At 32.9% G+C, this 23,763-nt stretch overlaps 1 protein-coding gene across 10 annotated transcripts in view; it reads left to right on the forward strand.

The window, feature by feature from the left end:
* Positions 1-23,763, forward strand: part of NRG1 (neuregulin 1) — a 942,448-nt gene that overhangs the window by 794,467 nt on the left and 124,218 nt on the right. For 9 of the 10 annotated variants that reach the window (XM_016136163.2, XM_016136162.2, XM_016136164.2 and 6 more), the window contains exons 3-5: positions 1,041-1,162; positions 8,984-9,034; positions 11,307-11,357. In XM_016136163.2, the coding sequence (XP_015991649.2) occupies positions 1,041-1,162; positions 8,984-9,034; positions 11,307-11,357 (224 nt within the window). The remainder of the gene's footprint in view (positions 1-1,040; positions 1,163-8,983; positions 9,035-11,306; positions 11,358-23,763) is intronic. The other variant, XM_016136172.2, reaches the window with a different exon arrangement.

The raw sequence follows: 23,763 nt of genomic DNA on the forward strand, positions 1-23,763 counted from the left end.
AGGCTTACACGTGGAACTGGGTGAGGGTTCAGTTTGACAAACTGGAGAATAGTAAGAATTAAATTTGGAACAATTGCTCTAACTTCATTAATAATAGTAAATGACAAGACCAGAAACTTCACTAGAGAACTAGAAAGATAGAATTTACAGGTGGTTTGCATGTAATTCTGAATTGCTGTCTGCTTCCTTCCTTCTTTCTTCCATTGTCCTCCTCTGAAGACCCCAGGCATTTATTATCAGGCTTGAGTACACAATGATATTTTCAAAAGGCTTTAGTAAATGCTGAGCCAATCCCAGTATTTTTGAGTTTTTAAATCATAGAGACTGCTTAAATTACAGGTTATGTGTGACAGTAAAATGTAGACAAATGCAAATCACAATGCTGCCCATGTTCAAAAAGAGTGCCGAATATTGATCTAATATTCTCAGTTTTATAAAAGTGTATGCTATTGTTGCATGAATATTTATCTCAACATTAAAAATCATTTGTGTGGTACTATGCTCCTAGCAATGAGAATCTTAAAGAAAGACAAATCTCCTTTCTTTTGAAAGTAATAAATCCTCTTCATTCAAAATTAACATAATTTTTGATGTTGCTCTGCAGAGAGAAGTACAGAGCATTTTAATCTATTCAAGCCTTAAGTGTCTGTCCTTACCAGATTTGTAAGAAATGATTTTACACTTTTTTACTTTTCTAAAGCCTAGTGTCTAATGACATTTAGATATAGAGAGAAAAAGAAAATTTACCAATTGGGTTAAGAAAAATTCTGAGACATAATATAATTCATGGTGGTGGTAGAGGAATAAGAAGAAAAATTTGAGAAGAATTCTTTTAATTAACACTATATCCATGGAGTAGCTTAAATGTGATATATCTTATTTTACTCTTGGTAAAATCATACATCTATGTTGTGTTTTAATATGGTATGTTTAGAGTGGGGAGTGGGATTTGAGAACTCTAAAACTATAGAGAAATATATTTTGTTGATTATTTTATTTCTGTGCAATATACTTAAACCATTTTGGTCCTGATCTTACAGGAAGTCAGAACTTCTCATTTCCAAAGCATCACTTGCTGATTCTGGAGAATATATGTGCAAAGTGTTCAGCAAATTAGGAAATGACAGTGCCTCTGCCAATATCACCATTGTGGATTCAAATGGTAAGAGATATCCTACTACGTTCTATTTCTCGTTCTGTAAGAGAAGTAATCAAGATATATGGTAAGACCTGTAATGGATTGGTGTGTTAAACCTCATTGTGAACAAATAAGAAAACATGTATTTTAAGTATGTTGTATGTCCTCCATAAAGCTCTTCACTCCATGAGGTGATATATACCTGAAATATACATAGGATTTGGATAAGGTCGTGAATGACAGAGATAGTCCAGCTTGCTAAAAGAAATGAGTATACCTCCCTCTAAGTTAGTCAGGAAAGGCAGTCAAGTCTATGGCTTTTTCAGCAACAGAATATGTATATATATGTGTGTGTTTTGATTATGGAAGACATGTATATGCAGAATTTATATGTATTATATATATTTACATACATATGTTATATATGAATATATGTGTATGTGGATCAACAATACACTCTTGACTCAGTTTTGGCAATTTTTATGTTCATACATTTTTTTTTTAATATACCTGGCTCTAGGTAATAGAAAGTTAGATCTATCAAGTTGTTTTTAAGCCTGTTACTTCTGAAATTAAGATAGTAGATGCAAGGAACTTCTCACTATGTATTGGCTTTACCTTCTGCTTTCCTGAGAACAATGCTGGAAATATTTGTTAAACAAATGCATGACTTGCAGATAGCAGTTGTCACCTACCCTCTGATAACTTCTCTGAGTTATAAGGAAAGTAAAAGAACCACAGCTGGTGGCTCTCTGTTCATGATACCCCAATAGTCCACAGTTTGTTGAGGTCATCTGTAGAAGCTGATAAGCTAGCAGCGTGTGTCTTAATCTCTTGAAATAAGAAAATGTACTTCATAATCTTTGTTACTTTTTTTTTTTTAATATGGCACTTAACTACTTGCCTTCACAAGCTATGCTGTCTGTGATAAAACCAAGCCTAATGCACTGCTTCTAGGTAGCAGATGAGAAAGAGTGTCTACAATAGAGGCCTGATCTCTTCAGCTGATGAGGTAAAAATGCTAGAGCAGCCAGGAGAGAATGAGAGTAACTTTAAGGGTTAACTCCATGGGAGACCAATGAAATTTGTGTCAATTGACTTAATAAGATAGGGAGAAGAGAGTGAGATAAAAATATGGAACAGGGTTGGGAAAATTCAGGTTAATTCCTAGACTTCTAAGGACTTTTCCACAAGCTTCCCTATTACAGTGTAATTAAAGTTCATTACTTTCATTTTAAATACTTTCCTCCACAGAGAGTGAAAGACAACAGTGAAAAGTCATTTTATTACTATTTTTAGGAGTTGTGTTTATAGTTTAAAATATAAAGGTGCTTAAAATTTATGAGTAAATATAACATCACTTTACTTTTTAGTAAGCACAGGTTAAGCCATAAATTTTTGCTAGTATATTACCCTACATGGAGTTTTATAGGTTTCTACTTGAAACACAAATTTATAAATTAATTTCAGTACTTATTTTCTCTTTCTATCATACCATGTTTAGTAGCTTGTTCTGTTTGTCACTGGCATGGTTCAATGTGTCCCCTCATGGTAACTATTATTGAATTATGATTTTGACACTTGGATTAGATTTGTGTAGCTATGCATACCATAAAGTCTCAGGAAAATAAAATTAGAGTAAGTGTTATGGTCTCACTGAGTGCTTATAGTAGTATTATATTGATTATTTTATGTTTTCTGATTTATAGGATCAAGCTGTGAATTATTTACCACTGTTATATCCTTGGCAAAAACCCATAGAGTTCCTTTTTTATTAATTAGGGAGGTGCCAAAATTTTGATAATATGGCTTTTCACATTTCTCTCATAGGAGAAATGTCCAAGTCATTTTTGCATCTTAATTCATTCAATAATTGGTTTCAAATTTGAATATGTACTATAGATCAGTTATAGTATAGGGACATGGACGTAGAGATGTTTTTGTAACAAATCTTTTTCATTTGACAAGAATAAAGAGAAATTCGTGGAATATTGTAAGGAAGTCATTCTTAAACAACCAACTAAAATTCTTTAAGGAGTGGATTTTTTTTTTGGCTTATTTAAAGATTCTGAAAGAGAATGAAGAATCTCAACTTCAGTATAAGATGATCTTGTTTTTATATTCTTCTTAGAACGTTAGGAAGAGTTCATCTTTATCCAACCCTCTCATGGTGTTTAAAAAGAAATGGAGACTTAGAATGTGTCTTAAGACAGATACATTCAGGGTCAGAAGGTATTAAGTAGCAAAAGGGGGCATGACACCAATTTCCTATAATTCTTCATCCATTATAGCTCACTCTATACCTGTCTTTGTGTTTGTGAGTGTTTAATTCAGATTCTCTGGTTTGTGAAGAGTGAAAACTGAGGGAATGGTGTGAGACATAATGAGAGAGGGCTTCCATGGGAAAGAAAGAACATCATTATAACTGGGTTTCAAGGAGATTAAATTTTACCCAGAGCATCTCTTAGAATTTAAGCAATGGAAGTTTGTGGCTCTTCTCTGTTTCTTTCATATGCCTCAGGTACTTCTAGACCCTTCTGCTATTTCTTTTATCTTCTTATCTCTCCTGTTTTCAACTGTGCTTCTTCATAATTCCCAACTTTGACCTGATTATGACACCATTTGGCCATATTTTTCTTTCTGGCTCTTCTGGAGGCATTCTGTCAGTTTTAATTCCTTAGTTCTCAAATTAAGTTCCCCATAGCAAGCATCTAATTGGTAGAGCCTGTTGTACCAGACCACACTGAGAAACCTGGAGAGCGTACAAATCATCTGCCTTCTGGTCAGGTGAACACCATAAGCTCCACCCAGAAAGGTGCAGCTAGAAACAAGACTGCCTAGAAACCCTTCTCTCCTCAGAGGCTGTGAGTGGAAAGTGCTGTTCAATAGAGACTGTGACTTGGCAGTTACCATGATTGACAAGGCCAGTGTACTGTGTGTGTTGAGAGATGTCCACTACAGGGGCTTAAGTTATTGAGCAACAGAAAGGAAAGTGTGTAATTCTTATCCTTCACCCTCTTCTACTGCTATCCATAGATTTGCTCTATTTAGATCAAAGATGGTTATCAAAGAAGTCAGCTCTGTGGAACTCAGATGCATTACCTTTGCATTGTCACATTCCTGTCTCCTTAGGAATCTGGGCAAAGGTTGCACAGAAACACTATTTCAGAGAGAAAAAGAACACTCTGGTGTGGTTGTAAACCGCCACGCAGCTAAACCACTCCTTCCTAATGTATATTTACTATTAATTTGAGCTAAGAGAGTTGAGTTCTCAAGAATTTCTTTTTTTGTGGGGGTCCTAGGAGGAAAAAGAAAGGCTTAAAAATAAAAACATGTTATTAAAATATTATGTAGGACTCCCCTTGAGATTTTTAATTTATGTTTTCTACAAAATATCAGTCATTTTGTTTGTTTTCTGTGTTATTCACCTCTCCTATATTTTTCCAATAAGTACACAAACTATGGCTTGATGATTTCTCTATAGATTGCCTTGATGAAAGATCTGGGTATGTTGCTGTCAGCTAATTACCCTAATTTTGTTCTATGTAAAGGATACCTTGTGATTTACTTAAATTTCACACAGGTGCCTTCTTTGTGCCAATATGTTTAGAATATATTTTGGCACAAGATTCTAGGCGAGATGGCAGAGGTTATGGGAAGACATGAAGGGAGAGTGTTTTCTTCTCAGAAAAAAGTGAAAAATATAGTGAGATGACCTTGTTGTATGATACTATGTTTAATCCCATTAAGACAGCTACATAACTATTAGAATAAAATTAGCTTAAATCATAAAAGTCTTCCATCTAATATACAGAACTTTCTACAATGAAACTCATTGTTTAGATCTACTTAGATGAGCAAATAATATAAATGGAATGGTTAGAAAAAAAACTAAGAAATTCTTCTTGAATGATTTTATGCTTGAGTGAAACAATGATTGTATTTATATTATTTTCAAGCATTTAGAAAATAATATACATATAACCAATAATTTTGTTAAGCTGTATTTTAGAAATTTATATGTTTTTTGCCTTTCCAGTGCCTTTCAATTCCTACCTGATTTGGAAAAAAGAATTTGTCATATAGTAGACAGATATAAACCTATGCAAGTTGCTAATTACATCTGGGATTATGTAAATCTAACAAAGTCCAGTTGAGTTTTCATATAAAGAAAGGTCTCAGAGGGAGTCATCATTACATGATGGATTACAAGTGAATTTCTTTTATGAATTCAAATAAAGCTCATACACTACATGTTTATTTTTATTTGTATTTTCTTTGGCTTAGTTTTTATATAGGAAACCTTAATTTAGCAATTAATTCTTAGCTAAGAAGCCCAATGAAAACTCCTGGGCATTAAGGAAGAGAATAATAGGCCTAGCTGGTTTTCAAATTAATTAAGTACTGCTGCCTTTTAAAAAATTAATATAGGAGAACATAGAACTAACTAATCAATCATATCTTCTACTAGGTTTTATTTTTTTAATCAGGAGAAAAATTATTAGAGAAAGATTCAAGATCCCCTAGGAGCAATTGGGCTCATAACAGTAAAAGAGCTGTTTTATTTGTGATGAGCAGAAAAACATTGTTTCTACAAAATTTGATTAATAAATTGATTGGTCCTTTAAAAAATTAGCTCATCGAGGTAACAGGCTTAGCCTCACTCTGTCTCCAAGTTGACAGTGTTGTTGCAAATTCTGTGACATTGGTGAACAACCTATAGTTACAATGAAAAGCATGTAAAACATGTTTTATAATTTGCATGGTAGTCTCCATATATGGCGTATTATATAGGATTCCCATGAAGGCTGATATGAGTGGAATAGAGTAGTCTTTTCAATGTATAGTATCCATTCTGTCTTTACACTATTTATTAATTTAAAAATTTCCCAGTTGCTTTAAAGTAAGCACTCATTATGAACAAGAATTCAGACATTCAAAGATGTTCCTGAAGTCATCTTTAACGGTGATGATAAATGTGCTCATCTTAAAGCTTTAAAAAAAGTGACTTGATCAGATTTTTGTATGCATGGTAATGACCTGTAAATTTAGAATAACAGAGTCACATAATTGGATGTTTAAATATACACAGACCCATCATATATATGTTTGTATATATGTACACATATATTTTGCCAAATATTTATATTTAGTATATTGTGCTCATGATGAAATCTCAAATAAGTCATGCATACATAATGATTAGAAAAATTGCTTCCCAAAAGGTGTTATTTTTCAGACGCTGTAACTTTTTCTCAAAACTACAATCAATTTATTAAAAAAAACATTCAAACATTGCAAATATACTAATGTTCCTTATGTTTACTTACCTACTCAGCATAAGTTGCTCGGTTGTGTTCAAATTCTCATTATTTTGTACTAATGAAAGGGATGTCTTTTATAGATTAACACATTTAATATGCCCAATTACTACAGGAAAATATGATGCTTAAATAACCATCAAGGAGACTGCATGACTTAATATTTTTTAAAATCTATAATTTAAGATAAAATTATTTTTAATCACACTAATAACAAAAGATTGTTTTCTAAATCTATGAATTCCACTCAAAATACAAATAAAAGTGCTTGCTGACTGGTTTTAATAAAAAAGATGAACTTCTCTTCTTAGCAAGATTATTTTAGTATAGAAAGATATAACTTCTGAGCTTGTATTTTCCCCAAGATAATTGAGAAGGTTTTTATTTGGAACTATAATCATTAAAGATATTTTTAAAAGTCTTGAGGATAAATATCTAATTATAGAAAAGAGGTTATTTTAAGTTGTCTCTGTATATATATATATATATCTTTTTAGTAACCTCCTTTTTGGTATTTTTATTTAACATTCAATTATAAAAGGAAATGTTATGGTTAACCTTTCTTCTAATACGAGATCTTTTATGCAGGTGATAGAAAAACAGATTCTTTTTTTCCTTGGGAGGTCATGGTGACCAACTACTTATTTTGTAAAAAAAAAAAAAAAAAAAAGTGCAAATATTCTTTATTAATACCGGGATTGGAATGTTTGCCCAGTCCTCATGACTCTGAGCTTACTCCTTCAGTCTGGCCATCATGTCATTGATGGATCCTGAAGGACACGATAAAGAAGCATCTCTCCTTTGCTTGGGATCTTATTCTAGGTATTCATAAAGCTGTGACTCTTTGATAAAAACTTTTCTCTCAGATTAAATTTTTCTCAAAGAAGAACAATTTCGTTTTCTACAGCCAGATTCGAGGCCAGCTTCAATTTATTAAAAAATCAAGAAAGCTAATTGTAGCCACTTCAGAAACAGATATTGCCATGTTACCAACTTAGAATATCCCCTTAATGCCTATTCCTTGAGAAAGTCCATAGGATATCATACACCTTTACCGATTCTTTTCACTTTGTCCCATTTTTAGTGGGGATAAGAACCTGTGAAGGCAGTTTCAATGGGCTTGATAATACTCTCACCTTGAATGATGCGTCTGTCCTCTTAATGCTTGATTAGAGAGGACCTTTCACACTTAATTTGCATGAGAAAGGCACATTTGGTCTTACTAAAGATACATTTCTGATCTTTATACATTCATTTTTAACTTGATTCTTTTTTTCAACATCTCTTCTGAAACTCACATGCCATTTCCCACCCCACCTTCACATTCTACAAAACTTTTTATACCTAAAGAAGCTTCTGAGGTTGAAGAAATACTACCACTTAAATTCATTCTTCTTACCTATTGGACTATTGGACTAGTCTTATCATGGAAACACTAAGAAGTCATATCTATATTTAAAGATGATGATGAACATTTCTAACTCTATAATTAACAAGTTGTAAATTCAAACACAAAATGATAGTATATATGACTTGCTTAGGATTTTGGTGGGACCTAGTAACTTTTGTAATATATATATAACAAAAATTACTATCTGTATATCACAACAGATTCAACATCTTTTTGTCCTGGTTAGTAAATAATAAACACTAGAATACTATTAAATTATTTAACAATAATTATATACACAGTGAAGGTTGAATGATATTCATTATTGTATTTCTACATCTTTCCAAGCTTCATAAAACTATGCCTTACTGAAAATCTTACATCTTAACAATTTAAACCCTTTTCAGAAGGACTGAATGAATATAGAATTAATTAGTCAGGCAACACAATCATTCTTTATTCCATCATAATGGACGTAAAATGCAAGTCAAAGTTTGAACAAGACTATCACAATTCCCATGATAATGGTGTGTCCAGAAGTGTGCAGTTTCGTTCTTTATTTCCTTGGGATCAGAGCTGACAACAGTAGCTGAAATGTTGATTCTATGATAATGCACCCATCTTGATTTCCACTGGCAATTTTATGTAGAGTCCAGTGGCAGAACTTGATATTTTTCATCAATCTCAGCAAAATACATTGCTTGCTTTTGTTTTTGAACAGAAATGTAATTCTTAAAAGATCTATAATTTAAAAATTCTCACCATGGCTTTGATCCTACAGCTTTGATTTTCTTCTACTGTTTCTTCCTTCTTTTCTTAGGAGCAGCCCACAGCCTCTTTGCCATAAATTCTCCCTTGCCAACTTCGGTGGGGGCAGTGAATTCTTCCTAATTATCCAAATACAGCTCATCTCATGTTCTTTGCTCAAGAAAGAAGAACTACTTATCTAGAAAGGTTTTTTTTTTTTTTTTTTTTTTTTTCACTCTCTGTATGGATAAAGCTTAGGCTTTCATCACCCCCTTGCAATACTTCCTTCCTTTACACTCATTTTTAGGTTGAAGGCAGGCTGTGGAACTGGTTCTCAGCCTCCTGATTATACCTCATAATATCCTATCACCTTTTCTTTTTTTGCAGAGATCTTCACTGGCATGCCAGCCTCAACTGAAACAGCATATATGTCTTCAGGTAAGGAAAATACACTTGTCAAATTTTACTAACCAGAATGACAGACATAACTGCTGGCTGCTCCTTCTACTAAACAGAACCCCTTCTGCATCCAACTTTCAGCTGTTCTTGTTTTCTGCCAGTATTTTCCTCCAGCTCCTTCTGCCTTTTTGGATTTCACTTAAAGGAGTCCAGTTCTTGATGTATGTCTGAACTTGGGCCTGAGAGGCATGCCTGAGAAAAAGAAATCTACATCTAGATACAATTTAGTGACATTAAATGAGTAAAGGAGACATCTGAGTTATAAATTTAGTTTTTATGTCTTAATAGGTGCTCCCCTTGGCTGCTTCTACTTTCTTTCATCCGTCAGAGTTTATTCCTGGCTAATATATCAGTGTCTGATCTCTGACCTTTGGGCTCCTGACGATCAGTTTTGGGTCACTAAACTTAAAAAGAAAACACTATTTAGGCCTGATGTTGATGTTTTAAAATGTTCTTTTTTTTTTTTTAGTTTGTTTGGCATTGTTTCTCACTTTCTGTAACATTTGCTGAGAGCAATTATAGTCTGAGCAGATATTCGATACTTATAACCGAACTCTACTAATGCACGTGTAACCATAACTTGTTTTTTTTTCAGCAGCTGTGAATTTAATTAATCTGCTCTAACTATTTTTTACTTTTTCGTATCTTCTGTAATTATATAGTTAACAGAAACTTAAAAATTAACATTTAATTCTGGGAGCAAGTTTTTGTAGACCTAGATTCAAAACTCCAAATAACTTGTTTTTTCATGATAATTTCAGTTTACAAAGATTTTTACACTTCCTTTTATAAACACAACAAATTTGTGAAATAAAACATTATTTTTCTTCATTTTGCAGATGAGGAAACTGAAGCATTAGAGATGTTAAGTCATATAGCTCAGCAAATGGAAGAGCAGATAGTTCAAACTCAGTCTGATTCTTTTAATCACCCCATATTTAAAGTTTTGTTTTCATTGATTTTTTTCCATTATGGTCTGTACCTTGTTGAACCTCTTGAACCTATAGGAGGCCATATAATCTAACACAGCACAATCTCACTTTTTCCATTTTACTTTGACCAGTTTTTCATCTTCCCTTCAAAGCCATTGTTCAAAATCATAAAAGCTAAATTTCTCTGTATCCTAGACTGCTTTGGCCATATTTACGGCATATTGCTGTGCCATTACTAAGATGTAAGTATGTGTGCTGTAGGGTGGGATGATCCTGGAGTTCAAAAGACTCTTAGTTTTACTTTTCTGAGTAATAGAAAAAAAAAGAGAGAGGGAGAGGGAGATGAGGAGGGAAAAAGAGAGATAAAAGAAAACCAAAACAAAAAAGTGATTGAGTCATCTGGATTTCTTTACCTTTCATTCACACATTTAATGCAACAACTTCATTATTTGACTCCAGTAAATGTTAGGAACCCGAGATTTAAATTTATGTGGTGCTTGTCTTGGGAATTTGGACTGTAACTATTATTTTCTGATATATGACTTGAATATTTATTACTTGCTGGCTGCTGACTTTCAACCTTTCTTTGATACTAAGTTGTTCTTATTTCTTACTCATAACAACCCTTAGGTCCCATGCTTTTTTTCTGCATGAGTTATATTTTATGCTCTGTCTGTACTTAAATACTGGTATTCTTCCTTTACCCTTGCTACCTAAAATAATCTTGTCACAATATATTTCCAATGATTATATTATGTTTATTCGGCATGTTTTGTTTGATCCTAATGTAATTGCTCTAGTAGATTGTGCATGGGCTTGATTTAGCACCATGTTGGGTCAGGATGTTTATGCAGACTAAGATGCCTGGAAATATTCTCCTTCTTTAATTTTTTATTTTCTCTATGCATGAAAGTTGACTTTCATTCTTTTTGAATATGGGGATTGTTCTCTTTGGTTTCATATTTCTTAAAATCAAAACCACACCTAAGAGAAGGAATTCCTCTTTCACCTGTAGTATGGTTATGTTCTGTGTTTTTCTAGGACGTTCATACAGCTGTTGGTAGGCGGGATATCTTCACAGATGGGCTGATTCCATTTCCATCTCTTTCAAAAGTCTTTAGGTCTGGACTACCGAAACATTCCTTTGTGGTCTTTGAATATTGTATACACCTTCCTTTAACTTTGAAATTTTTCAGCTTTTCTGTCACACTATTTTCTGGTACTCTTTTTCTAGATGATACCCAAGCCTGGCCAATTTCTAATTTAAAAATCAAGCAACATGACTCAATAAAGCCTCATTCCACTTTTATGTTTTATAGAGTCTCCCATTAGAATATCAGTAACAACAGAAGGAGCAAATACTTCTTCATGTAAGTATATTTAAATATTCCATTTGCTAGTTTTCAACCCAAAATAATATCTACCTCCAAAGATTACTTTCATGTCTGTTGTCTGCTCTTATTGAGGGACAGTGTATGAAGTGTGGGAGCAGGATGGTGTTTGCCTTTTGGAATAGAAATGGCCTCCTGCTAGGTTTGGGGTCAACTAGATACCCCATCCCCCTAAGATACATACAGATCTTCAAAGATTCTACATATGTGCTAGTTTTAGGAAAATGTAGTTTCTTTGAATATTGAAAAATAACTTCATAGTCTCTGGGGCCTAGTTCTGGATGAGCAATAGAGAGCATTGTGTTGTTGTTGTTGTTTTCATTTTAAGTGTGTCTTGATGCCTTCGGCAACTACTTTGAGGCATGATACTCAGCTATCTGAGGCCTCTTTTCCAAAGGTCCTGAGTTTTCATATAAAGTCTACTGTGATAGAGTAAGGAAACTATATATAGATGCCCTTAATTCAAACTTGATAGCAAGTGACTAATTATGAAAATGTTTGAAAGCAAGTCCCTAGGCAAGATCTCAGATTAGTTTTCATCTGTTTAATGTTAAATGTGCTTTGTGCTTATGGAGTTCTATGACCGTTAGATTGATTGGTGCTTTGTGCTATGTCAGGGGAACTTAAGACATTAGCAAGGACTAGTAAAAATAGTTTTCATACTTATAAATTGTAACTAACATAGAATTAAATTTTAATATCCAACAAGGGACTTTATCAGACCTTGAAAATAAAACTTAGAACTATAATCTTTCTCCCCCTGATTTTAGCTCTTTATTTAAAGCTAGTGCTAAGTTTGATAAGCTCTTAAATAAGTAGATGTTCTCAATTATTCAGTTCCAACCTGGAGAGTGTGTTTAAGGAACAATTTCCTTTGGCCATTGGTGTGGTAGGAAACCCTTGAAAAGGAGGTCTGTACTTTTGGCAACTTCAGTTGTTTTGTCAGTCTGTTTAAATAGATCCCATTTGACCTAAAGCCTTTTCCTTAAGTTTGGTGGTAGGTACCAGAACTATAATGATATGATGTAAACATATTTTTTATGGCACGAAGTATGATGTTTTGGCTACATTTTAGCTAGATAAAGCATCATTTAACTGGATTGGTGACAACAATCTAGTAAAATCAAACAGGAAATGAAATGCTAAGAAGGACTAAATTGGCTTCCTGCATATTCTGAGGACACTCATTACATTCCCCAAAATGATAATCCCTTCAAGGGAGTTTGAGATATTTGTTATTTAATTCTACTTATAAAAAGATTAGTATAATTATACATATTTTAGCTAACTAGCATTAAGAAATCATGTCAAGCTGTGGTTTTTTTATAATTGAGTGTTTATTATGCAAAAGCAAATACTAGGTTTTTCTTTTCGGCATTTTGTCTGGGAATAATTTCTCCTCTGCATGATTCATTGAATAAAGTTATTGGAACTCTTGTAATTGGAACCCTCCATGCTATCATTAACGGGACAATGGATGCTGTCCTTAAGCATAGCTGATTAATTTTGGAATGGAAGCAATATTTCTTTCGGTTTTCCAGAGCTTTAGGGAATTGAAATGAATCTCTCAGTTTACATTTCTATTCATTGCAGTACTGTTGAGAGAAAAATAATGTTGAAATCTGACTCTGATCTCTAACTCTCGGCAGAATTAGTTTCCAACATTTAGTAAAGGTTTATTAAGAAAGGTTTCGTGTACCATTTTGTTAAAATATTCCATGTGCCATTTTCATACATCAGTCCCTGTTCATGATAGGCTCTTGGTAATATCTTTTTTAATCTCGTGAAAATGTGCTCTATAATTTGAATATAGAAATCAGTAGTGGCAGAATTCTCAGTCCAGTCTTAGTGAGAACAATGAAAGCAGCGTGAGTCCCTCAGCTCATTTAAAGGCGGCATCAAGCAGAAGAGCCATGACATAGATGTATCTCTGTCAAAGGTTGAAGGTGAAACGTGAAGAATCAGCACTAGCAATAAGCTGGACATAAAAATTCAAAATGTATAATAGAGTCAAAGGCCTTGGAAGAGTTCACATGGGTCAGAAATAATCAGCCATGAAGAATAGCGTTGTTTTTTTGTTTTGTTTTGTTTTGTTTTGTTTTGTTTTGTTTTCACTCAATTTCAGCCCAAAAGGGGGCACTGGTAAATCCCTATATGTGAAAAACGAATTATGCTATTATAATGTAATCACATCTATGTGGGCTACATTCTTTGAACTACTGACATTGGTGTTGTCTAAAGTAAATTTTGAAAAGCCTTTTTGAAGTTACTATGGATTCGGCAAACCTGTTATGTATTATAACAATTTGGAGTGCTTTTTGGGTCAATGTAACAAAAACGCTGTAGCTTTATTACTTTTCAATTCCTTTGGTAGAAATGTGCACATCCTTATAGGGAAACATCCCCTTCCTGCCTGTCCTGTTCTGAGAGCTGCTCACTTCTGAGTAAATCTCAAGAGGGTTTAGCAGTGGTGGTATCTGTCCTTGGCCCTGCTTCGTGCCTTGCCTGAGATGCCAGGTCTGTCTTCTCTGCCAACATCTTGTTTCTCCCCAAAGCCTTCCTTGACCCCTTCAGCTCTCAAAGTTCTCTTTTTCTTTAACTCATGTTGAAATAGAGCAAAAAAAAAGAAAAAAGAAAAAAGAAATAAAAATTGTGCACTTACCTATCCAGAATAGTACTGCTGATATTTTAGTATACTTTCCTCTACTCAGAGTTTTTCATTCTGGCTTTCTACTTGTCTATCCTCCCCCTTATCTATTTAATGTATCATGAGCATTTTCCCCATGTCGTTAAACACTAATCAGAAATTTTTAAAAATGCTTTTTTAAATCTAAAATTTTTAAATATATTTTAAAATCATTGTACAATAAAGAAATCATTCTTGATTGGAGCTTTTTAAGGGATTTAGTTTTCATTTACAAACACTTTATCATTTTTGACCCTTTTGTATTTATTTTTTCTGGTATTTCATAAATATTGGTAGAATATCAAAGTTAATCATCCTTCCTTTTATGAGGCAAAATTTTAGCTACTTCTTTTTCGAAATTAGAAACTTACATTGTATATTCACTATTTTTAGAATTATTGATTATAATTTTTAAAAAGTTTCTTATAATAATCCCCTGATAAAGATCAACATTATTTTCCTTTATTTTGTAAATAAGGCATCTCTGATTTACAATGTATAAATAATTTGCTAAATGAGTGTCCTATTACACATGAATGACAGGTTTTAGAAGAACTTGAATCTTACAAAACAGTAAGACTGTCTTGTTCCTGCTTTATATGAAATCAGCAGAAAAGTAAATGGATCATTTAGAACAAACCTTAATGACTTCTCTTGAAGTGCCAGCTGCCAGTGACCCCATTTTGTAGACAATTTTGTCGAATGCTATAAAAAATACAGTTGTTATACCAACCACTTTATTGAATTAAGCCCCATCCATTTCAATTTAATATATAAATAAGAAGAACAAAAATGAAAAGCCTAATGAATAGAAATAGGAAAAAATAAAAAAAAGTTTCTGGAAAACAGTCTTAAGTAGTAATAAAAGTTTCAAATAATAATAATAATATAATAAAATAATAATAGCAGCAGATGTTTAGTGAAGGCTTACTGTTCACCAACTACTGTGCTAGATGATTTCTGTGAATTAGGTCTCATGATTCTTAACCAAAATTTATTCCATTTTTCAAATGATGAAACTGCTATGTCTGTTTAAAATCACTCTTTAGCAGGATTCAAACCTAGTCAGTATACTAGCTTTTTTTTGAGGCCTGAGGTCTAGTTACCTCAAAGAAAAGCCTTTAATATTACAAAGAAAAGAGATCCTGTGAATGGATTGAGAAGTAGTCTTTGATACAAAGTGGATTGGGAATATGTGTTGTGGGTTAAGGTAACTGCATTGCCTGGAACCAGCTGAACTCATATAATCTTTATTTTACACATCAGAGCATGACCGGTGGTCAGGTGAAATTGAAAGATCACAGACTTTGGATGGATTCATTCTTAAGTTTAAATACTGGTGCTGTTAATTACTGTGTAATCTTAGGTAAATTATTTAACTTCCTGAGACGCAGTTTCTTTGTCTGTATAATCTCGTTCATTTTAAACCTATATTGGAAAGCTTAATGTGGGAAAAGGAATGTGATTTATTTAGCACAGCTTTGCTTAGGTGGTCTCCCTTAGATATGGAAGAGAATAAGTACCTAAAGAAGTGATGTGGCTCTGAAGAGACAATGGAAATCAGGGGAGTCCTTGCATCTTATCTGAACAACTCAGGATAATATCTTTATAGTTGAAAGGAGGAAAATATTTAATGATTTTTAGTCTAAATGATGCTGCTGAAAAGAAAGGTCTATGCTAACAAATCACTGCGTTTTTCAAAATATTGTATATTCTCAGCTAATGCTACATTTTAAAAGAACTTATCCAGGAAGTCCTGTTTGGCATCTCTGAATGGAATGAACAATTTAATCTTTAATTTGGCACCTAAAAGATCTAGCTGAAGGAAGAAAATTAAAATGTCTTTTGTCTGCAGAGACATTTCTATTATAATGAGTTACAGCATTATCACTTGGGAATAGCACAGTGATATGTATTGATTAGATGGGACTGGGTCTGCTGGTTCATTGGTGAGAGTTGGAGCTATGGTTCTTACATTCCACCCTCAGCTGTAACTGACTTACCTGCTTTGATGGTAGAGGAAACTGCTCAGACCTTTGCTTAATGATTCTCAGCTGGAAAAATTGCATTTCAGTTTCAGATCTTTATTTGTGGCAAAAAATATGAACTTTGGCCTGTCACTGTTGGAGAGTTACTTTGACTGAATGCAAATTGTATTTCCGGACTTCTATAAATATGGCATTTTCATGGGTGTGGATGGTTCTGTCTATTGTGAACAACCAATTACCATGCATCATGTAGCAATAAAATAATAATTTGAAAAGGAAATTTCCTACCTGGTATTACTTCCATTTTTCTGATTGCCTAGAGTTAGTTACAGATTTTTAAGACAATACAGTGACTTGGAGCAAGAGTAGGAATTCATATGTTCAGATAAATTATTGCCGTCATGTTCAGCTCATTCATTTTGTAAGTGAATATAAACACACGCATATATAATTTTTTTCTTATGAGACTACCTGCAAATGTAATATTATTCATCAGTTCTAGCTTTGCTCTTTCTAAAGTCATTCAGTGTCTCTCATTGCATTTCACTGCTAGACAAGATAATCTCAAAACTTTTGATCAAGCTTATAATTAAATCATAGTTAACTTTGTTTAGTTGAAATTAGCCTTCTACAAAATGATTCTTTTGACATACAACTATATATGTGTGACTGTATATATAATATTTGTCTCATATATTTTATAAGGCATATTATCATTTATGAAGTCATTTATTCACACAATAACTCTGTGACCTAGATTTCATCCCATTTGTCAGATTAACAACTTGAAGCTCAGAAATTTCTGACATGTTCAAATTCAAAAACTACGTAGATGGTAGAGCAGAAACTTAAATCTGAATCTTCTGATTTCAAATTTTATGGTCTTTTATTGCAAAGTCTTATGGAATCTATACAGCTAGGTTAAGGACAGGCCTTCTTTAAAAAAAAAAACTAAATATCAAAATGGAGTTTTTATAAAGATCCCGGGATATATAATCACATTTGTTGCAATTATCCCAAAGCCAACTTTTACTGAAATAGTACACTGTTCACAATCTATAAGTAAATGAAATGGACAGAAGAGCCCTTAGTTCATGCAACACAATTCAAGGGTTTTATAAAAGGAGGAATGCTGACTTATTCTTTGGTTTTATTATTTTGAGCATGATGTAGTCTATTGAAAAACATGCTGTTTACAGAGATGGGAATAATTGTAGAGCCACTGCACTCATGAGAATCTGATCTTTGTCAAACAAGCATATCTTCCTCAATGGTAGTTAGTTTGGGGAGATGAATTACCTTATTCCAGGCTAACTACTGTTTAATCTATTTATAATATTACATATCCTGGAAATTATCTGTATGATAGCTAAATTTATCAGACATGGAACAATCATTTCTCCATATTCTTTGAGGGTTTTTTACTGGAATAGTCTTTTTAACATATATATTTTAAATATCTTTCATCTTTTTGTGTATCAGCTGAGAGAGAGAAGGATATCTTTATTTTTTCTATTTTAAGAGAAATATTTACACTATAAGAAGTTTTTAATCATTATAGACAGAGTAGTAAAACAGATTACATATAAAATATTTTTAATTGTTTAAAATGATAAATTGGAGTCAAGAGAATGGAAACAGAGGTATATAACAAGAACACATCTAGGAGAACAGAACTAGCAAGATTTTGATAGTTTTACTTATGCTGAACTTGGTGGCTTTCTTTATTCTTCATTTTTTCAAGTTATCTAGGAATCTGAGAAATAGGAAGATAGGAATAGAGGCCTTTAAATGAAAAAACCTTGGATGCTACAATAAACAGCTCCCCCTACTCTTTCAAAAACTAAAAAAGGAATAAGATGGAGGAAGTAGTAAGGAACAACATGATAAAACAGCAAAATAAGAAATATGGGCATTGATTTAGTTAGGAGTTTTTCAACTGCAAGAGATAGAAATTCAACTCCAAGAGCTTAACTATAAAGGGAATATATTGGTTTGAATAACCGGCCCAATTTGATCCAGTGGTTCAAATGAGGATGGTTTCTTAGTCTTTATGGTTTGTTTCCCGACGAATGTTAGTTTCTTTCTTAGTGGGATTTCTCTACCTGACAGGGAGATAGCTACTGGTATCTTTAAGCCTGTATCCCCATATCTCATAATCTAAAAGAAAGAGAGAGAGAGAGAGAGAGAGAGAGAGAGAGAGAGAGAGAGAGAGAGAGAGAGAGAGAGAGAGAAAGTATTCTCCCTAATCCAAACGGCAAATTTTAAGGAAGAATCTTATTGGCTCTACTTGCATCATATGCCTACACCTAAAATAATTACTGTATCCAGAGAGATAATGGCTCTGATTGGGCAAGGTCTAGGTCAGATGTCCTCCACTGTCTGTGTTAGGGATAGTGAGGCAGATGGGTTCAGCCCCATGGAAACTGCATGATATAGGTTCACTGCAGAGAGCAGGGTTTTGTACCTAAAAGGAGAAAGTGGCTAGATGGGCAAAACCAGCACGGTCCTCTACAGCTCATGGAGCAGTCAACTTTAGAAGAATCAGGAAATAGATATCAGTCACACAGACTTTTAAAGGAAAATTTTAAATGAATGTTACTGAAAATTGGGCAGACAAAATTAAAGCAAGATTATCATTTTAAATAATGAGGTGGAAAACAACACAATCGAAACATCATTTTTAAAAGTGTTTATTAATACCTATGAGCACATAATAATCATCCTTAGGAATCCCTTCTTTTTTAATCCAGGAACTCATGCTTTTCTGAAGGAAGTACAAAGGAGTAAAAATATGAGTTACGATTTTCAAATTAGAATGTATGTGAAGCATTTTCAAATCTGTAAAATGTTCTGACTTTGGAGTCAAAAGTCAATGAGTACTTGATCCAGATTCTTTTTAAAAAATATACATGATTAAGTAGATTTTGAAAAATTATGGGTTTCTTTTACCAGAATAATTGCATGTTGATTAGGGTTCTTTTTTGTTGTTGTTCAGTAAGAAAAGAAAAAGAAATATGTTTAGCCCATTCCAGTTAATATTGCATAGAAAATTCAACAGGTCTTAATATGAGATCACACTGATTAAGGCTTTATCAGCCTCATAGACAGCAGTTCTGAAAACTAGTAGAGGTAATCTCTCTGTCCCTCATCTATGGTCATCACCCATTTTTCTCCATCCTGCTCTTATTATAAGGCGTCTAGCATTAATTCATTCCTTTGATAAAGGTGCTCTGTATATATAGTTTAACTAATCATTGAAGAACTGCTAGAATGGCACTTTTCATTTTATCTCTCAGTCTACCAGAGGTCAGCAAAATCTTAATAATCAATTATATAGGCCAGTGTGGGTTACAGCCTAAAGCTGTGCTCATTTTCATTCAAGCCCATAACTATCTTTTATTAAGAGGGTTGGGTGTTTAGGTTGAACTGTTCATGGAATATGAGCTATCGTTTTGTTCTTTGCTCAGGTATTTTAGAGGCTTCAGTGAATATCAAGCATTTTTAGAAATGTGACAAGAGGGAAGGAGGGACCAGACTAAGATGGGCTTTGTTAAATGTTGCAGGAACTTTTATTTGTAATGATAAAAAATTTCATCAGTCTTTTTTTTTTTTTAATTTTTAAAAAGAATTTGGGACTATTAATTTCTCCATTTTAATAGTAAAAAAACTAAAATAGATACAGAGACTACATAAGTGACAACTAAGGTCAAATAAATCAAGAAAGTGAGTGGTAGATTTAGGATTAAAATTTGATGGCCCTATTTTTGCTATTTGATTCTTAGATTATTGAGGACTTTCCCTCTCTTTAATGAACAAATAGTTAATAATCCAGTTTCTACTATGTTCCACCATGAGGTTAGGAACTATGGTGTATTTTTTTAAGGGAGGCAATGGCTGAGGGAGATAAATAGAGAATAGTCCTTGGACTGAAATAATTTGCAGTAAAGTAGAAAGGTTAATTGTGGTTAATTGGGCTAATTGTGTATAATGATACATAATCATAATACAGAGTAGAATATGGAGAGTAGACTGTTAAATCAAGGTTTTTTTTTTTTTTAATAATATTGCTTAAGGTGGAATACATTTATCCATTCTGTGGTATGTGATTTAAAAGGAAATATATTTTGGTTACATATATATATGTAAAATTTACTGTTGTCTTTTTTAAGTAGCCAATTGCTATTTCTGCTTTACATTTAAGGCTCAATAACTTTACCAACAAATCTGAATCCTAAAATTTATCTCATTGAAAAAGACAATGAAAATCTATAATTTACTATTAAAACTAAAAAACTGATGAAGATTAAAAGTATCAGAAATTAATTCATACTAAGTAGAGTTTAGAAAGTAGTTTGGGGATTTTTTAAAGGATTCAAAAATTTAGCTGGAAACTTTTAGAGGAGAATAATCACAGTATGGTAAATGGAATTGCTGTTTATCGGAAACTTACCCTTGATACATAGAGAGACTTACTTGATTAGGTTACCTTGAAGTGTACATGAAGTTGCAATTTTTTGAACAATTTTATTTTCATTCAGTTAAGATCTTTTTTTTCTAAAGATCATTCATTTGACTCAAGACTGGGAGAGGTGGTAAACTTGAAAATGTATATCTAATAAAGTAAATTAATCCGTTAAAATTATTAAATATTGAAAAGCAAAAGTTTTTTTTATAATTATTCTTTTCTCAATGTTCTCAAAACTTATTTATTGAGAGCAGTGATTAATTGACAAGAACTTTCTGTGTCATTTGATCAGATTTTCAACTATAAATTTCCCATGTGGGAATTAAGATATATTAAGAGAAAAAATTCTGCAAGGGAAAATATATCCAGTGTTATAAACATTGGATACAAACACTCTATTTTAACCCAGCAATCTAGCTATTTAATCAACCTATAAATATCCATGATTCACAAATAATATAACTTTGAGAACAGATTATGGTTAGTTATAATTCCTTGTCTACAAGGCTCTAAGTAGTAAGTTGCTGCATTTCCCCTCACCCCCTAACCCCCTCCCCCCCAAAAACAACAAAACCCTGTAAAATGTAATATGTCTCACCTCTAATAAAAAGTATTAGGAAGAACCCCCTCCCCCTTCTCAGATAGGATATTTTTATGATAAAATGTGAAATGAAGGAAATATGAAGAGGAATAGCCTTACTTATATCTGAGAGAAAATTAAGTGGCCATAATAGATTCTTTATACATATTGTACATCTCTCTTTAGTTGATTCAGATGGATTTTTTCTATACTGTGCTCATAGCAGCTTCTTAATAGCACATCCCTAATACACCAAAGCAGAAATGCATCTTTGTTCTGACTTTCCTCATGTTATCTGTGAAAAAATAAACCATACAAAGAGTCCTTGGGTATGTTTTAGGGTGAACAGATTATGGAGGCAGGAGAATTACCATGTATGTGCAAATGAGACTGTGTGTGAAAGCAAGATAAGCTTTAAGAAGGAAACGGGTGACTCAAAGGCACATAGGCGCTTGTTGGAACCTTTACAAACCCTTTTACAGTGCAAGTAAAGGGGACCAAGATTTAAAACTGTTCAGCCTAGTGAAAAAATAAATATAAATGAAACATAACATGCACTACATGTATGCACACAGAATCAAATATTATAGTAAAATGTTCTGCTTATTTCTTTTAAAGTTTCTACAACATTGGCTGTGTGACCTTTTGGGTAAAACGTACATTGAGAAGTGAGTCTAAGAAGCTTCTGGCTTAGAGAGTCTTCATGAAGAATAGAGTCAGCTATAATCTCATTAATTTTCAAAGTGTCATAACTCCTTTATAAAGAGAAGTGCAGATCTGGGTATATTTTATTAAAATAATGCTCTGAAATCATTCAAAAAAAATTGTCCAATCAAGGAGTAAAGGCAAACTTTATTGTTTCATTGTTGTATTAAGATGTTAGATTATCTTCTTCCACCACCACCCCCCGCCCCAGCGGTACTCTCTTGGTGCCCCAATAGATCTTGTTCAAGCAACAACTTGTCACTTATTATTAACACAAGTGTGACATCAGTTCCTGTAAGGTCTTAAAGGAAGGAATTTGGTTTACTTGTGTAAATCAAACATATCACTATCCTGATTTTCAGGAAGTATTTATTAAATGGGTATAAACATTGACGGTGAGATGATTTTAATTAGAATATCACCAATTTTAAAAGTTAAATACATATGTTATTATAGGAAAACCACCTAAACCTTAAATCATGAAAGCAGATATTTAAATATTAAATTCAAAGTTAAAATAAATAACTTTGACTTAATATTTATTAGAGTATTTTTAACATTTTGAGAAGTATTTCACATTCTGTGCTTCTATTTTAAATTTTTTCTGGCTTTTATATTGGAAGTTTTTTTCATTTTATGGTAATCATTTGTTTACGTGGTGATTTTTAAAAATCTGTTTCACCTTAGACAGCCAAAAATCCACACATTCACTGGTTGGTCACTGTTCCTCTCCATGGTGCTGAAGAGTCACTTGTGGGAGAAAGGGAATGCTTTAAGCGTTAAGATTGAGTTTGCTTTTATTATCATTATAAATAATCTTCATGAAAAAGTAAGTTATAACATATTTTAATGAGCAACTAACATGTGTCAAGTACTTTCATCTGAGAATAGATATGTTTAGTCCCATTACACAGATGAGAAAACTATGGGGCTCAGACAATTCAAAATTTGTCAACATTGTATGGCAGGTGATAGAAGCAGGGTTCCACTCCACAATCTCTGACTCCATGTCCTGTGTTTTTCATTCAACCAAGACAGTAGCGATAGGGGTGAAAGAAAAACTCTCAGAGGGCTCTTGCTGTGACCTCAGTAATACTACTCTCTTTAAAGATCACATGATCATCGTAGCTACTTTTAGAAATGGTTTTTTTCTCTAATGAGATTACTTGAACTGAATTTATTCTATGAATCAAGGTTCCTTCACAAGGTACAGAAATATATACACACATTTACTATGATAAAAATTATAAAAACTAGAAAGTTTATCTATTTATATGTTATGTTTGCTTTGAACTTGGATAATTTAGAAGGAATACCACGAACTTCTCCCCCTTCAGCATCTAGTACACATGCATTTCGGATGGAGGGAGAGTGATGAGCACGTTATGGTAGTTAAAAGGTGTATGCATTAAATATATGAAACTCAGGTTATTCAAAGAAAAGAATAAACATGACATGTTATGCAGCCTCTACTACTTCATTCTTGATTTTGATGGTAATTTTCATAACAATTTTGAGGTGTAAGATAAAAAACATAGCTTTTTGTTTAAATTCCAGATTGATATGGATGGTTGTTTGGTTTTAACAATTCCTACAGTAAGTTTCTTTTTTATGTTTAGATTGACTTATTTTGTCAGTTTTTAAGTTTTTTTTTTTTTTTTTTTCAGTCAAGATGGCATTCTGATCCCCTGCAGCTGTTAACATTTAAAGCATGCAGCCTTTTGTTGCACTGTGGTGTAAATTCCAAGTGACTGATGATGATTAAACAGAAAATGAAACCTGAATGGCACTATCTCAAAATCTACTTAAAGCCATGACAGGTATCTGTCTGTAGCAATATATCAGTTTTGAACACATAAAGAATAAGAAATTGTGGCTTTTTTTAAACAGCCAGTTTTCTTTTTCTTTGAAATCAAAGGGAAAGAAATAACAATTTGTCCTGGATCACTAAAACAGTG

This window comes from Rousettus aegyptiacus, unplaced genomic scaffold, assembly GCF_014176215.1.
Source record: "Rousettus aegyptiacus isolate mRouAeg1 unplaced genomic scaffold, mRouAeg1.p scaffold_m13_p_11, whole genome shotgun sequence".
NCBI classification, from domain to species: domain Eukaryota; kingdom Metazoa; phylum Chordata; class Mammalia; order Chiroptera; family Pteropodidae; genus Rousettus; species Rousettus aegyptiacus.